The sequence below is a fragment of the Pyxicephalus adspersus genome, chromosome 2, assembly GCF_032062135.1.
Source record: "Pyxicephalus adspersus chromosome 2, UCB_Pads_2.0, whole genome shotgun sequence".
Lineage (NCBI taxonomy): Eukaryota > Metazoa > Chordata > Amphibia > Anura > Pyxicephalidae > Pyxicephalus > Pyxicephalus adspersus.
In genome coordinates, this window is record NC_092859.1 from 89,721,100 (window position 1) to 89,735,694 (window position 14,595).

General features: G+C 36.1%; 1 protein-coding gene across 3 annotated transcripts in view; it reads right to left on the minus strand.

Annotated features, from left to right (window-relative positions):
* Positions 1-826: 826 nt before the first annotated feature.
* The window catches only part of PPP1R12A (protein phosphatase 1 regulatory subunit 12A), a 59,416-nt gene continuing 45,647 nt past the window's right edge, over positions 827-14,595 (minus strand). For 2 of the 3 annotated variants that reach the window (XM_072401419.1, XM_072401420.1), the window contains 7 exons: positions 14,100-14,165; positions 11,754-11,770; positions 8,997-9,126; positions 7,357-7,461; positions 7,002-7,049; positions 6,484-6,534; positions 827-3,010 (listed from right to left, as the gene is read on the minus strand). In XM_072401419.1, the coding sequence (XP_072257520.1) occupies positions 2,924-3,010; positions 6,484-6,534; positions 7,002-7,049; positions 7,357-7,461; positions 8,997-9,126; positions 11,754-11,770; positions 14,100-14,165 (504 nt within the window). In that variant the 3' untranslated portion in view covers positions 827-2,923. Of the gene's footprint in view, positions 3,011-5,418; positions 5,577-6,483; positions 6,535-7,001; positions 7,050-7,356; positions 7,462-8,996; positions 9,127-11,753; positions 11,771-14,099; positions 14,166-14,595 lie in introns of all 3 variants that reach the window. The other variant, XM_072401421.1, reaches the window with a different exon arrangement.

Sequence of the window (14,595 nt, forward strand, 5' to 3'; positions counted from 1 at the left end):
TAACATAGTGGGATAGCTTTGTAAATTAAACTTTAGATGCCACACACCTAGCTGCTTTATACAAGTCAACTTTGATAGTCAGTACTTCATCATGGAAAAAAGGGTTTTCAATAGTGACGATTTTGTAAATAGGGCCCCACTAGAGTGGCAGCAACAATTTAATTCACCTTTAGAGCAAATCTAGACTGGTTTAAGGCACACCATGCAAAACTTGCTGACTGCAAAAATAGTTTTTTGTTTTTTTTTTCTGGCCACAAAATTTCGAACATAAATGGAACGTGCAAAGAGGAGCTTTATTAAACTGTCAATACCTAGCAGACAGACTGTACTCAATAAACAAGGCCCAGAATATTTAAAGCTGCAAGTTCTTTTCAGATATGAAGCAGTTAATTATTTCAACCTTGTCAATAACACATTATCCTTAAAGTGCACACACACCCCTTGTATTTACAGTGTGGGAATATCCTTTAATACCCAAACGCTTTTCTCTTCTAGGAAAATGTTGATAACGCTGCTCATTGCTGCAATGTAATGTAAATATTCTCTGTGTAACATTAGGCAACGTTGTGAAGACTATGGGAAAAGTCAAACTGCTGATGTAAGAGCTTGTATTTATTATGACCTTCATTTCACAAGCAGTAGAAATATTTGGATGATTCACCCAAACTAGTCAGTAAAGCATTTTAAACACGTGGAGATGCAATATGCAAACATTTGAACTGACAGCTGCTGTATAGACTCTAGGCATTACATACCCATTCATGCCAGCGTCAAAAAGCCTGTGAATGCAATGACTCCTTTCACATGTTGATGCACACAGGGAAAATAGTTTAATTCATTTTTATTTGTATATGTCAAAATACACTTTTCTCAAAAGACTAGGTTTGTTATGAGTTTCATGCACATACAGAGCCTGCTCGTTACCACCAATAAAATCATTGAAGCACAGTAGCCAATCCGTTTAGATATAGAATAAATAAACTAAATATAAAATACTAAATTAGAAATATTTTATCATTCTTCACAGACACCCAAACTTTGCCAAGTATAACCCATAATTTATTCTAGCGTCTCCACAATCGTGCAGCTTCGTCTGCTATACAGGTTTTTCTTTTTTAATATATATATATTGCATCCTCAAGATGCAAATCTGCAAGACCCTTACATACACAATACATGAACAGCAACACCCCACAATTATCTTTGTACCTTTAAAAAAAAGTCAAGAATCCTGAGCTTGGCAGTAAGAGCAAGGCAATGTATCTTCATAAAACTTAACAGGACATCAAGTTTGGATAACCAAAAAGAAAACCCCCCAAAAAATAGGCAGTAGATCACAATGACCTTTTCTTGTAAATTAAAGGGGTACAAATTCACATTTAATATAGTATACATTATAGTCAACAATACAATAGCTGCTGAAAGCTTTACAATTTACAACTTTTGTTTTAATGACCAAGCTGTTTCAGTGGATTAGATAAATCATGTGCCATTGTTACGCTGTCATTCTCATAAGTCAGTGAAAATATAAAAGCTTTAAAAAAAAAAAAGAAAAAAAAAAAAAGCAGCAGCTCTCACTTAGCCGTTTACACATACATATTTATAATATTTGTTACTTTCTGCAAAAAGGCCACTGAAATGTAGAAAATAGATATGACGGTGGTATTAAATTCCATGCCTTCTGACATGGTAACAGTGCATTTACACAAGAGAGTGCATGATAGAACTAAGCATAGTGAATTCACTCCGACTAGCACAAATGATATTGACAGCACTCAAAAGAAACATGAAATGTAGTGAAACAATAACATTTTTAATAGTTGTGACTTAAAAAGAAAAAAAAAATAACAAAATCAGAATATTTTACAGTTATAACTAAAGTCACGCCTCCATAAAATAGACAATATACCATAAAATGACCGAACTTTATTAAGATCACTACTATTTAGGAATAATCTAACCTGGAGTAACAGACGATGCGGACGAGTCGGTGGATCTGAGCATGCCACACAGTGGTTTGGAAACAATACAGCTTTCTCCATATATACCAATATATAGATATAAACTAACATATCCATATACTCTTGTATATACACGCACACAAATATATACACATGCAAAAACACTCAGTACCTGCTAAAAAAAATGAGTGTGGAGGCTAGAGTACTGAATATCTCATTCAAACCTTATAAAAAGTGATGGCTAGAAGGAAAAGATTTTACCTTCTCACTGTATAGAGGGATTAGCTTAGCACACAGGTGAAAATGCAACTTTCCCACTAATATCTGAGTAGTCAAAAAAAAAAAGTAATTAAAAGTGATTTCCTAACAGCAATGAACTGTGAGACTTGTAAATTCTGTAAACTGTGGCTGACGTCCCAGTAAGCTGTGTCAGTACAACGCCAGTATAACATTACAGACTACATACAGTACTTCTTCGATAAGCACTCTACAAACTAATTGAAGGGACTGCTGGCACACTCACCGGCTTAAAATTACAAGAGAATGTTATATAAAAGTAAAAATAAAGTGAACTCAAAGATTTCATGTGTGGCACAACATAAATTGTGTGGTAACGGTTGTCTGTGGTAGCAGAAAGCATTTTGATAGCAAAAAGGCATATGTACAACTAAGGCTTACTGGTTAAATATAGGAGGCTTCTGGCCTTGAACACTTTTCTTGCACTTTGTAACTGTAAACAAGAATTCATAGTCACTTCCTCTCCTCAGCAGCCGCACTTTAATACAAAACAATTCTTTTTGTACAAAATGGAGGAAAAAATATGAGGGATTTTGGCAGGATTTCTGAAAGTTACACTTGCCAAGGAACTATCCCCCATATATCCAGTGACTGCCACGCTATGGTCCACTGGAGTTACGTATGTGCAATGCCGTTAAACTGCTGCGGTGGTAATAACCGATTTTCTATTTGGAAAGCTTGCTTATAACTCTGATTAAGGCTCCGTTTTCATCTTTCAGCCTCTGGTTGTCTGCTTTCAGGTCTGGTAACATCTGTTTTGGGAAAGAAGAAAATATTGATTTATTAAAATAATATCTTCAATAAAAATCACTTGTAAGTCTTAAATCTACATAGCTAAATGTACAGTCTTCCAGGTTCCATGTAAAAACAGGCAAAACAACAATCTGCTCATAATCTACTTTGGAATGGAATGAAGGTATGTACAAGCATAAAAGTAAGCCATACAGTCTTTTCAGGACAGGATCAAATATATTATTCCCCAGTAGTCTGTGGTAGGGATTTTACCATTGTAGACTCAAATTCTTCTATCTACACAAGGTAAATTGTAATGACCTTTCTTTTATAGCTCAGGAAAAACTGTACACGATGTTGTGTGACAAAACTGGATGGTGTTAATACACAAACACATTCACAACTATTAAAGTTTGCATCAAGCCTTATAATACATGCTTAAAGCCCAATATCATCTCTATTAAATGGTGATACATAAGCTTTAAATTATATGTGGCAGCTGAAAAAGGTCTTGAAAATAGAATATTTTGTGTTGATAACCAGCCTCCTATAATTCTATGTAAAGCAGCACACTAATCCAATAAAGTTTTGGAGTAATAAGCACACTGCAAAGAGGACAGGGCAGACTAAGCAAATTCCTGTGTACGGGTACAGTCTGTCTCCATTAAAAAGTCAACATCCATCTCAGTCAGTCAAATATGTCCCTACCTCCACCACCCACCAAATCCAAGTCAGTCTTCCTTTAAATATTTATCAGTTGATCAGGGCATATAATCCAAATTCTCATGTAGCACACCATATGCACGTGTGCAGTTTAATAAATAAGCTGGCAGTTGCTCTATCTGAGCCAAACCTCTACTGCTGCTGTAGGTTTTGCATTAGCTGGAGACTGATTATGTAGGTATACTTTTGCCCCTGCGGTTTGTTTCATCGGAGCATCTTGACACAAAACTCAAACTTCTGCTAGGGTTATCAATTTTACACTTTAGGTTTAGAAGCTGTAAATACCCTGTGTGCCTCTAGGTTTAGAAGCTGTAAATACCCTGTGTGCCTCTCGAAGTATAACAGGCATACACACGTTACCCATTAAAATACAGATTGGGGCATTTGAATTCAGGATTTCACCATGGTTTTGGCAAATATTGCAGGAATATCAAATAGTGTATGCAAACTCTTATTAGCTTCAATTTTGGTATTCTAAGTTTAACAATCTTTAGAGGGGGTAGAAGAAAAGAAAAATGTGTCTGTTCTCTATTAGAAATTAAAGTGAACCTTATGCAACTACCATACCACAAAAAACAGTCTGGTTGGTGTTCTATCCACTGCCTTAAATACACAATATTTATGATTTGATTGAAACAATGATTATACAGCTCAGGTATTCAGCTAATTGCCACATAACTTGTACCACAGATCATTTTTGTTTATGCCTTGACATACATTTAACACAACCAGCTCTCCTATAGTGACCTCTTGTCCCAGAGTATCTACCAAGTCATTTACTAAAATAAAGAGCCGATTATAGTTCTTTTCTTTTAAAGAAAAACAAAGCAGGCCTTCTCTACTTGACATTTGACTTCTATTAGACCAGACTGACTAGGGTAACAGTTTAACAGAAGCAGCACTGTAAGGGTAAAGATGCTTGGCTGAGCATTTTAGGTATGGGGAGATAAATGAAAACCTGTATATAGGTAAAGAATACTTGACATCTGGAGTAAGTCTGAGATTTAGAAAGGTAGCTAGAGTAGATTGTGGTGAAGTAGCATGTCCTTAAATAGATGTTCTATATGAACCCATATTTGGGGATAGTTTATTTTTTTACCTAAACTGTGCAATTGCAATGAAGGTCAAGGACCTGGCTATAGTCTCTAAAGGGACACATGGATCAAATATTTGTGTTACAAAAATGTTATATGTCACACAGACATGAGAGATCAAAATAATCCCTAATAAACTCTACCCACTAACAATGAAAAAATACCCACATTTTTTTCAGAATCAGGGCTAGTTTTGGGATGTCGTGGTGGGCAGCTACAAAATTACAAACTCATTTGAACAGTTGTCCGCACCTAAAATACTGTTATGAGCATCCTAAAAAAATGTAGTTTTTAATTATGCACGATAAAAGCGCACACACAAAGTGGAATTTAATTTAGAAAACTTTAGATTGTAAAAGTATTCAAGTCACGCTGGTCTAAATCTGCATTCTGACCAGATAATATCTTCTTGAGGAGAACAGTGGGAATTTATTTTAATTTAAGAGAAGGGAAATGATTACCAATTATGAGGGTCTGCACTGGGGATTACTACTTCAAACATTAAGCACTGCATGCAAAAAGCCACACTGTAATTAACAAGCAAATCCCCAGGCATACTTATGCACTAACAGCAGATCATAGCAAGGCACTGGCTCAAACAGGGCACCTGCCTGACTAGCCATAGGAGAAGGAATTACAAGTCCACAGACTGTAGCTGCCTATAGGACTCTGAGAGCTTGCCAACAACTCTGGTCAAAGCTCTGTTTTCAGCCACCAGTCGTTCATTTAACTGTCTCAAAGTTTGTATCTGTTTTACTTGATGGAGGTTCTGCAAATTTAAAACAGACATGACAGAAGTGAAAAGTGATTATATAGAAGAAAAAAAAAAAAAAAACTAAAAAATATTTTTATCCTATCCCATCAAGATTAGGAAAGCTGTGGTGAATAAAACAAAGCTACAGGAACCCTTCCCCAAGACAACACATTCCTTAGAGTTGTGAATAAATCAACATGCTTTGAAAATTATGGTAATCATTGGTTACCATCAGCTTAACACTCATCTAAACCTAATCCTCAGGCCATCTGAAGGTTGCAGCCACTGGTCAAGAGCTGTACATGTAAGCCAATATCTTCCTAACAGAACTAGGATATGTCTTTCTTGCTGGGTTTAACACAAAACCCCATATAAAAAAAAAATTAAACTATGGCAAAATCTGCTCCTTACATTCTGTACCCTTCTACTTGCTTTAGTATTTGTCTGCAACTTTGTAAAAAGAATGTTTTTAATGAGACTTAAGTCTTACAGATACTATACATATGTTTAATTACCCCAAACTTTACAGTTTTAGAACGATGTTGTGAACTATATCATTAAGTGCATTTTTTATATATATAAAAAAAATAAACAAATGAGTGTATTGTACCACCCTTTTATTGAATGATTTTATTCGCAGCTTGTGAAACTAGCAGGGAAAACAAATTGAAACACAAAGAGAAAGGAAAGACAAGGCCCCTAAATGTTTGTTTTTTTAACTGCAGGACTGTATTTGCAGAGTTGTTCTTCTGGGTTTCTTGCCCATGACAAAATTGATTATTTGTCACGGATCACAGCATAGTACAAATTTTATTATTTATGCTAAGCAGATATGTACATAACCCTGCTGGATGTCTTTTCAGTATGTCATCCTAATTTGTATGGCTAAGAACACATTAAAGCTTTCATTTTGAATACTTACTTTAAGTTCTTCTTCCATTTCAGATATCCGTCTCTCCAAAGCTCTTCTTTCCTAAAGAGAGCAGCAGATGTATATTATGCATAAGTAAATGGTCCAGATGGAAAGGTATTGAACAAACCTTTAGCTGAAATAAAGGCCACCCTAATACCTGTAACACATTTCTATGAAAGACTATGTTTTCCACTGATTTGAAACATACTGAAAGCTTTAAGACTTATTGGTACTTACACCTACAACTTACAAAGCAGTAATGAAAAACATGGATAAAGAAAAGATATGTGAATAGGAGATAAACTTTACATTTTAAAGAAAAGATCATTTAAAATCTTATAAAAGGAAACACATAACTAGATCACATGGCATGCAATAAATAAAGGGATCCCAGAATTAGAACAGTGAAATAAAGGCTACACCTTGAGAATCATGTTGGGGTTTCCAGATTTCTTTATCATCAAAAGTTAAGGGTGTGAAAAGACAGTTCTTATTTTGAGAAACAATACAACATTCCAAACACTTACCCTTTTTTCGATTTCTAGAAGTGATCTGTCTGCAAATCGTTCCTGCCGCTGTAACACAGAAAAAGGCGAACCAGAGTTTAAAAAATGTAGTCATCAGCAGGATGTATACCCTCCTGCTAAATGTCCATGACCTCGAACAATCTGTTTTTTCTAGAAATCAAATCTAAATTTCAAGCTATTCCTCCAAAGAACAGAAATTCTACTGATAAAAATAGAACAGAGGAAAGCATTGGTCTTTGGAGAAAATGATTTTAAGTCTGCAGATAGATCAAATTGACGAGGAAGATAAAATCACTACCAGCATCTACCCAAATCCTAGCATAGTAAAAAAAAAAAAAAAAACGTATGTCCAAACCTGTGTTGCTTTTTCAAGCTGTAACTTTAGTTCAGTTAATTCCAAGTTGGTGTCATGCAACTGGGCCTTTAACTTCTCATTTTCTGCTATAATTTGTTCATACATCTGAAAAAAAAAAAAAAAGAAAATAAAAGAAATCAAAGATACAATGCCTGAAACAATATAAAGCAGAGTATATTTAAAGGTTACGCACACGCATGTTTTCAGAGAAGCATCATAACACGTTTTGTTATAGGAAAGTGCTGCACATTAGCTCACTAAATTAGCTCACCTGAGTTACTTTTCCTCTGTAACAAACATGAGGTGGAGAAAGCCATTTTCAAAAATTGTACATTAATTCACATTAACCCCTCTAGCGGTTATCCCGAGTGTGACTCAGGTGGACTTTACCTGGTAATCCCGAGTCACACTCAGGGTAGTTTTTAACTAACTTTACCTTGCTCAGTTGTCATCCCCCGTAGTCCTGTTGGTTCCTGAAGGTCTTGGGGACATGCCCTTTCTCCTTGATCTCCAGCCAGTGAATGCAGCAATGATCTCCGGGGTTTCCCGGTGACGTCGGTGCACGCGTCGGTGCGTGCACGCGTCGGTGCCGGCGGGCGAATCAGCAGGAAATTCAAATATTTTTATATTATATATTTTAATATTTATATCAAAAATGTAATATTTTTTTATTTTTTTAACAGTTATGTGTTTTGTTATTTAAAGGTTATTAATAAATGTATTGAATTTAATAAATATCTGTGAGTTATGCCTAAGAATTATAGCCTACAATGAAAAATACATTTCCATGCAAAAAATGAAATGGAAATTTTCATTTTGAATGAAATTTAGAGTTAGACCGCTAAGGAGGTTAAAAGCTGATGCAGCAGCAACAAGATGTGAAGTGTGTCAGTTCCGTTAACTCAGGCATGTCCAAAGTCCAGCCCGTTTAGATTTCCAGCGGCCCTCAGGCCCTGTCACAAAATCAATAATATGCAACCCGCCAGCACTGTTGACCACAGTATAAAAAACATGCGTACAAAAAAGCTATTTTATATTTCATTAGAGTTGATCAACCGCCTTGCAATTATCGGCCCGCTACTCGGCGGGGATAATCGGCAGGACAGGAGTCCCCCATGTATGTCATTACAGTGGGCGTGTGCTGTGCGGGACACGCACAGACCACGCCCACTCTGATTCCAAAAACGTGCTCTGCACTGACACCAGACTCCGTGCACGGGGAATGCCATGTGTCACCCTGGTGGGCATGTGCTGTGCGGGACCCGCGCAGACCATGTCCACACTGACCCTTAATGTTAATGGTTCAAAGAATGTCAGGCTGAACGGTCGGCCACACACATTTTCACCTCTGTCTCCACCCCTGCCTTAACTACATTTGAAAACTAAACAGATTGCCCATAGATCATATTTAAATCTATCATATAATATACATAATACTACTATATCATGTCATCCAATGCAGCATTGGATGTTTATGTCATGTCATATTTGTGCCTGTGTAGACAGGCATAACAAACTCACAAAACTATATTGCTGCTACAAAACTACTTAAGCGATATCAGACTAGAAAGAAAAAAAAATTACTTAAAAAATGCAGGCTATTGTATTAAGCATAGAAATCTGGAGCAAAGTTTCATTACCTTTTTAAAATCTGTTGAGTCATCTTTGTCTAGTCTGCTGTGACTAAATCTTGCCCTTTCGAAATTACTAGAAGGTCCAATAATTGATTCGTATCGGTCACTGGACAAAACACTTGAAGTTCCTGGATACCTGGAAACCAATGGACAGTTTCACAATTTTTACAATTGGTTGTTCCATTGCCCAATTCTACTAAGTATTTGCACTTTTTAGTACACTGGATGAAGATTAGACAAAACAGGAATATCTGTAACTGCCTCTATATATACCTTCAATAAAGTATATTGGTTATAATGTAATAAAGTAATGATTTTGCAGCACATCCATTTTTAGAATTGTAATTTTGTTTTTTTAATTTTTGGAAATGGATTAGAAATGGGAAAGTTTCCTAAGTCCAGGGCTTAGTATCACAAAATGATTGGTGTCAATACAGTTAAGTCTATAAATATTTGGACACAGATATATTGTTGGCTCTCTACATTACCACACAGGAATTTAAATGGAACAATTTAAATGCAGTTGAAGTGAAGACTTTGAATGTCCTCATTTCAGGGGCTCAAATGTAATTCGACAAATTAAAACAGTTGAAAATACCATGTTCAGTTTTATTCTGTGCTTAAAATTCTTTGCAGGCAAAATGTGAAGTCTTGAATGCATGAAAATCACCATACGCTGGCTTTCCTCCTTTGCTAGGCCTTTACTGCAGCATCTTTCAGTTGCTGTTTGTGGATGTGCCTGAAATTTGGTCTTTACCAAGTGAAATGCGTGCTCAACTGGGTTAAGATCAGGTAACTGACTGGCCATTGGAGAATATTCTATTTCTTTGCTTTAAGTCTTGGGATGCTTTTGCTGTATGTTTCACAAAAAAAAGGATATTGTGGAAGAGTGCAAAGAAGGGCAACTAAGCTAAGGAATGGAGGAGCTCAGCTATGACGAGAGATTAGCTGAACTGAGAAACTATTAAGCAGACCCAAACTAAAATGTTTACCTTAAATAAAAGGACATCTATTTTTATATAAGGTAAAAATTACTTTGTTTTTTGGGGAGTGTTTAAAGTTTAAATGATTCACTTTAAAGTCATTACAAAAGGAAAGGTGGCACTCTGTGTCTGGAGGAAAAGAAGTTTTATCTCTGCATTAAAAAAGGGATTCTTCAGAGTAAGGTCTGTGAAAATGTGGAATAGGCTCCCATAAGTTGTTTCAGCAACTACTATAGATTGCTTTAGGAAAAAGCTGGATGCTTTTCTAAAAGCACATAATTTAATTAGATGCTAAAGTTTTAAAGTAAAGACAACAGACTGTTGATACAGGGAACAATGGGATCCGGAAGGATTTTTTTTTCCCCCCGTTGGATCAATTTGAAATTTTTTTAGTCTTCCTCTGGATCGACTATCTATATACAGTGAGGGAAAGAAGTATTTGATCCCCTGCTGATTTTGTATGTTTGCTCTCTGACAAATAAATGACCAGTCTATATTTGTAATGGTGGGTTTATTGCAGCTGTGAGACAGAATAACAACAAAAGAACCCTCAAAAACCCTGTGCTCAAAAGTCAGAGCTTGCTGTGCATTGTAATGAGTGAAATAAGCATTTGATTCCCTAGCAACCAGCAAGATTTCAGGCTCCCAGGTGTCTTCACCGTATGGAGGTAATGAGCTAAGATTAGAAGCACCTGGGTTTTTTTAGGGTTCTTTTGTTGTTATTCTGTCTCTCACAGCTACAATAAAACTACCATTACAATTGTAGACTGGTCATTTCTTTGTCAGAGGGCAAACCTACACAAACAGCAGGGGATCAAATAATTCTTTCCCTCACTGTAGTTTTTATCTTACATATGTTTATTACCCTTGTAGCTGAATTTGATGGACTTGTGTCTTTTTTCAACGTAACTATGAAACTTTGTAACTACGTTTTGGATCCTTGTCCACCCAACTTGTAGCGTCCAATGAGCTTGGCTGAATATGAGCAGACAGTGTCTCTGTACATCTAAGAATTTATCTGGCTGCTAACACCATTAAATCATGCATACCCAGGCCATCACACTGCCAACACAGTGTTTTATAGATTAGGTAGGTAGTATGCTTTGGATTATAAACTAGTTCAAGCCATCTTCACACTTTCTTGCCATCATTAGGGTAGAGGTTGATCTTACTTTCACCCGTCCAAAGAACACTGATCCAGAACTGCTTTTGCTTTTTTTTTTAGCCTTTCTATTCTTTAGGCTTAATAGTGGTTTGCACCATACAGTGAATCCTCTGTATTTGCTTTCATGAAGTCTTCTCTTCATAGTAGACTTGGATATTGATATTTCTACCTCTGGATGTTATGAAGGCTGGATGGATGTTATGAAGGAGCAATGATCCTGCGATAATCCACCACTGTGGTCTTCTTGATTTACCGAGTTCACCAGGACATTTTTTTTTGTCTCAAAATATACCAAAATGTAGATTTTGCTATTTCTAATATTCTTGCAATGTCATGCGCGCTGAGATCAGCAAATTTTTTTCCCCCATCCTACGTCACCTGATCCCGTGCCTGGGTTGGGTGACGTAAAATGAAGAACAAGAAGAGAAGATGGCAGTACACGGAGCGCCAGCTTTGGGTGCAGGACAGCCCCAGAAGGATTGGACTGCCATACACGCTTCAAGGTAAATGTAATTTTTTTTTTTTTTTTTTGGAGCTTAGTTTCTCTTTGGAGGAGAACTTTTTAGATTAGATATACAGTAGATTATAAAAATATTCATATGTGAAAAAACTTACCTTAACAGACTGTCCACCTAAAATGGGAAAAAAAGGGGAAAAAAATACACAGGTGAACAAAATATAAAGTATGGAATGAAAACAGTTATTAAGCTTGAACTAAGAGCACAGAATGAATAGTCTTTAACTACATGATTAGACTGTGTGGGCTGCTATTCCTGCTTAGCTTACTTGATGAATACCCAGGAGTTCTATCACAAATCACCTCACCCCCTCCCCTCCTCTTAGCGGTAATCCCAGGTAAACACTCAGGGTCGCTGAAGAAAAAAAAAAAAAAAAAAAAAAAAAAAAAAAAACAAAAAAAAAAAAATCCCCCCTAACTTGCTCCCTCTGTGTGTTGTCCTCCTCCTCCGATCTTCAGCCGCCAACTGCAGAGATGTTTCCTAGTGACGTCGGTGCTGGCGGGAGGAGCGGCAGGAAATTCAAATAATTTTGTATTGGATTCGATACAAAATAATTGTATTGAGTCCAATACAAACAAAAAATCATATAATTTATATATATATAATTATAATATACATGCTTCAGTACAGTTATATGTTGCACTATTTTTTTTTATTTAAAGTTTATTAATACATTTATTAAATATTGGACATATTTCGGTGAGTTATGGCTAAGAATTATAGCCTAAGATGTAAAATAAATGTTCATGCAAAAAAAAAAAAAAATGTTACGCTTTTTTCATGGAAATATGGACAGAATTAGAACGCAAGGGGGTTTAAAGCAGGACTAAAAACTTTGTTTAAATGACTGCCAAAAGTCTAACAAATCAATCACTTTAACTGGTTTGTCAAGTTCCCATTCAATGTCTTGGCAACACAGGTAAGGTTTTTAGTTTCTCACTTGGCTAACTAGTGAACTTTTATCTACTTAGTAACATTCTTGAGAAGGGGCCAGGTTTGATGGCATGTTCTACACACCAATGTGACTAAACCTATGAAAGACATAGTAAGCATATAATACAATAAGCATAAACTATTTAAAAGATATACTCCTGTAAAGTAACTGTCAATGCTTGTATTCAAACATACAAAATTAAAATATGTATAAATTGTCCAGGTACCCCTTTTTTTTTTTTTTTGAAATGAGCAAAGCAATGAAGTGTTACCAGCAAGTTACCAGAAATTTATATTTGAAGCCCATATATTCAAAGTGTTTGTATAAACCTCAACAATAAACTTTACATATTTGTCCCATTAATATCTGATAAATATACCACTGAATCTTTTTCTGTGCTTTCTGAACAATACAAAAAAAAAAAAAAAAACACATACCTGATGATCATATGAGAAACTAAGAAATCGTCACAAATCACTAAATGTTCTTTGGGGCATGACCAACCCCTTTTGTCAGTGACGTGACTTTCCTGTGTCCATTGCTAACTGCTCCAGTTATCTCATGGAGAGTAAACCCACCCACCAGTTCTTTTTTTGGGACTACATTACGGTTAGTCTTTATGTTGTGGAGATAGAATAGGTGGGTCTGAGGAATTTGGCAAGAGGAAAAAACAGTATTTTTGGAACATGAGTACTGTCCACTCATAACAGTCATTTTCTTTACTTCCTCCCTGGCGGTCTGATTATATATGAATTTTTTAAATGTCAAAGTGGTACTTATTTTAAATTTCCCACCTGGTCCCGCCCCCGCTGCACGCTCTCACGTCCAATGCCCATCCGGTATTTGCTTCCCCTGGCCTCGCGTTCACAACGTTCAAATGCCCAGGACGCATATGCCGGACAGGCATCGCCATGGGACGCAGATGCCAGGCATCACTGGAGGATGGCGCGGGCACGTGGGGAACCAGGTAAGCTTTCCAATCCCATATACAATTCCACCCCGAGTGTTTTTGGTACTGAAGAATAACCCAGAGCCACACTTTAACCACCAGAGAGGTTAAAGAAAAAAAAAAAACATGAGGTTCATGTGTTGGAAGATATTGATATACTGCAGTGGTTTATAACAGCCACCAAACTACAGCTATTGAAAAACTTAGAAAATAAAGAAGGAATAGAATAAATTACCTAATCAGCCACTATAATAAGTTCTATTAACATAAATCTACAAAAAGCATATTCAAACTTTGTTTTTCCACAAAGATGAGTGACAGTACAGATTGGCTGGATAATTTGTCATTTAGACCCATAATCCTTGTTTAATATAAGCTTAAGTCTCAACTAAACCAAAAATTACATAACACAAATTTTAATAGCAAAAATAAACAATGGAAAAAAGCCAAGTTTTTGACAGAAAAGTCTTTAACAGCTATTATCTTTGTAGTAGCTGCTGACCACTTCCTATACCAGAATTTATTCTCTGTATTTAATATAAAAATGTACTTCAACTTACTCGGCTGTCCCTCTTACTGCCGCTGTCATCTGTGTCTGACTGATGCTCTTGGTCATTTTCATCACTCTGATATTGAAAAAGGCCACATATAGTTAGCTTTAAATCTAACAATTTTTATGAACATTGTAAAAGACTGTAAAATTTTACTAGTGGTACGAATAGGGCAAATCATACTACCACAACCTACGTGCTTAAAATAAAAAATCCAACGCATTCAATTCTAACAGTACACCAACATAGTAGATAAATTCACTAACATGTCATAAAAAGGTATTTTTATGTATAATTAAAATAAACCTGAACAACTGAAAAATAAAGTCAGAAAACCAACAGCCAGAATTTAGAGACCATTTCCCAGTGCTAATTTTCATAGGACGAAACCTTTAGAGGTGGAACTTCAGCGGAGACTCTGCACATGTAGAGATGCTAAGCCTCACACGACTGACGTCATCCAAACAAAAAAACTGCTCCCACCACACACAGAGGCAAAGTATTA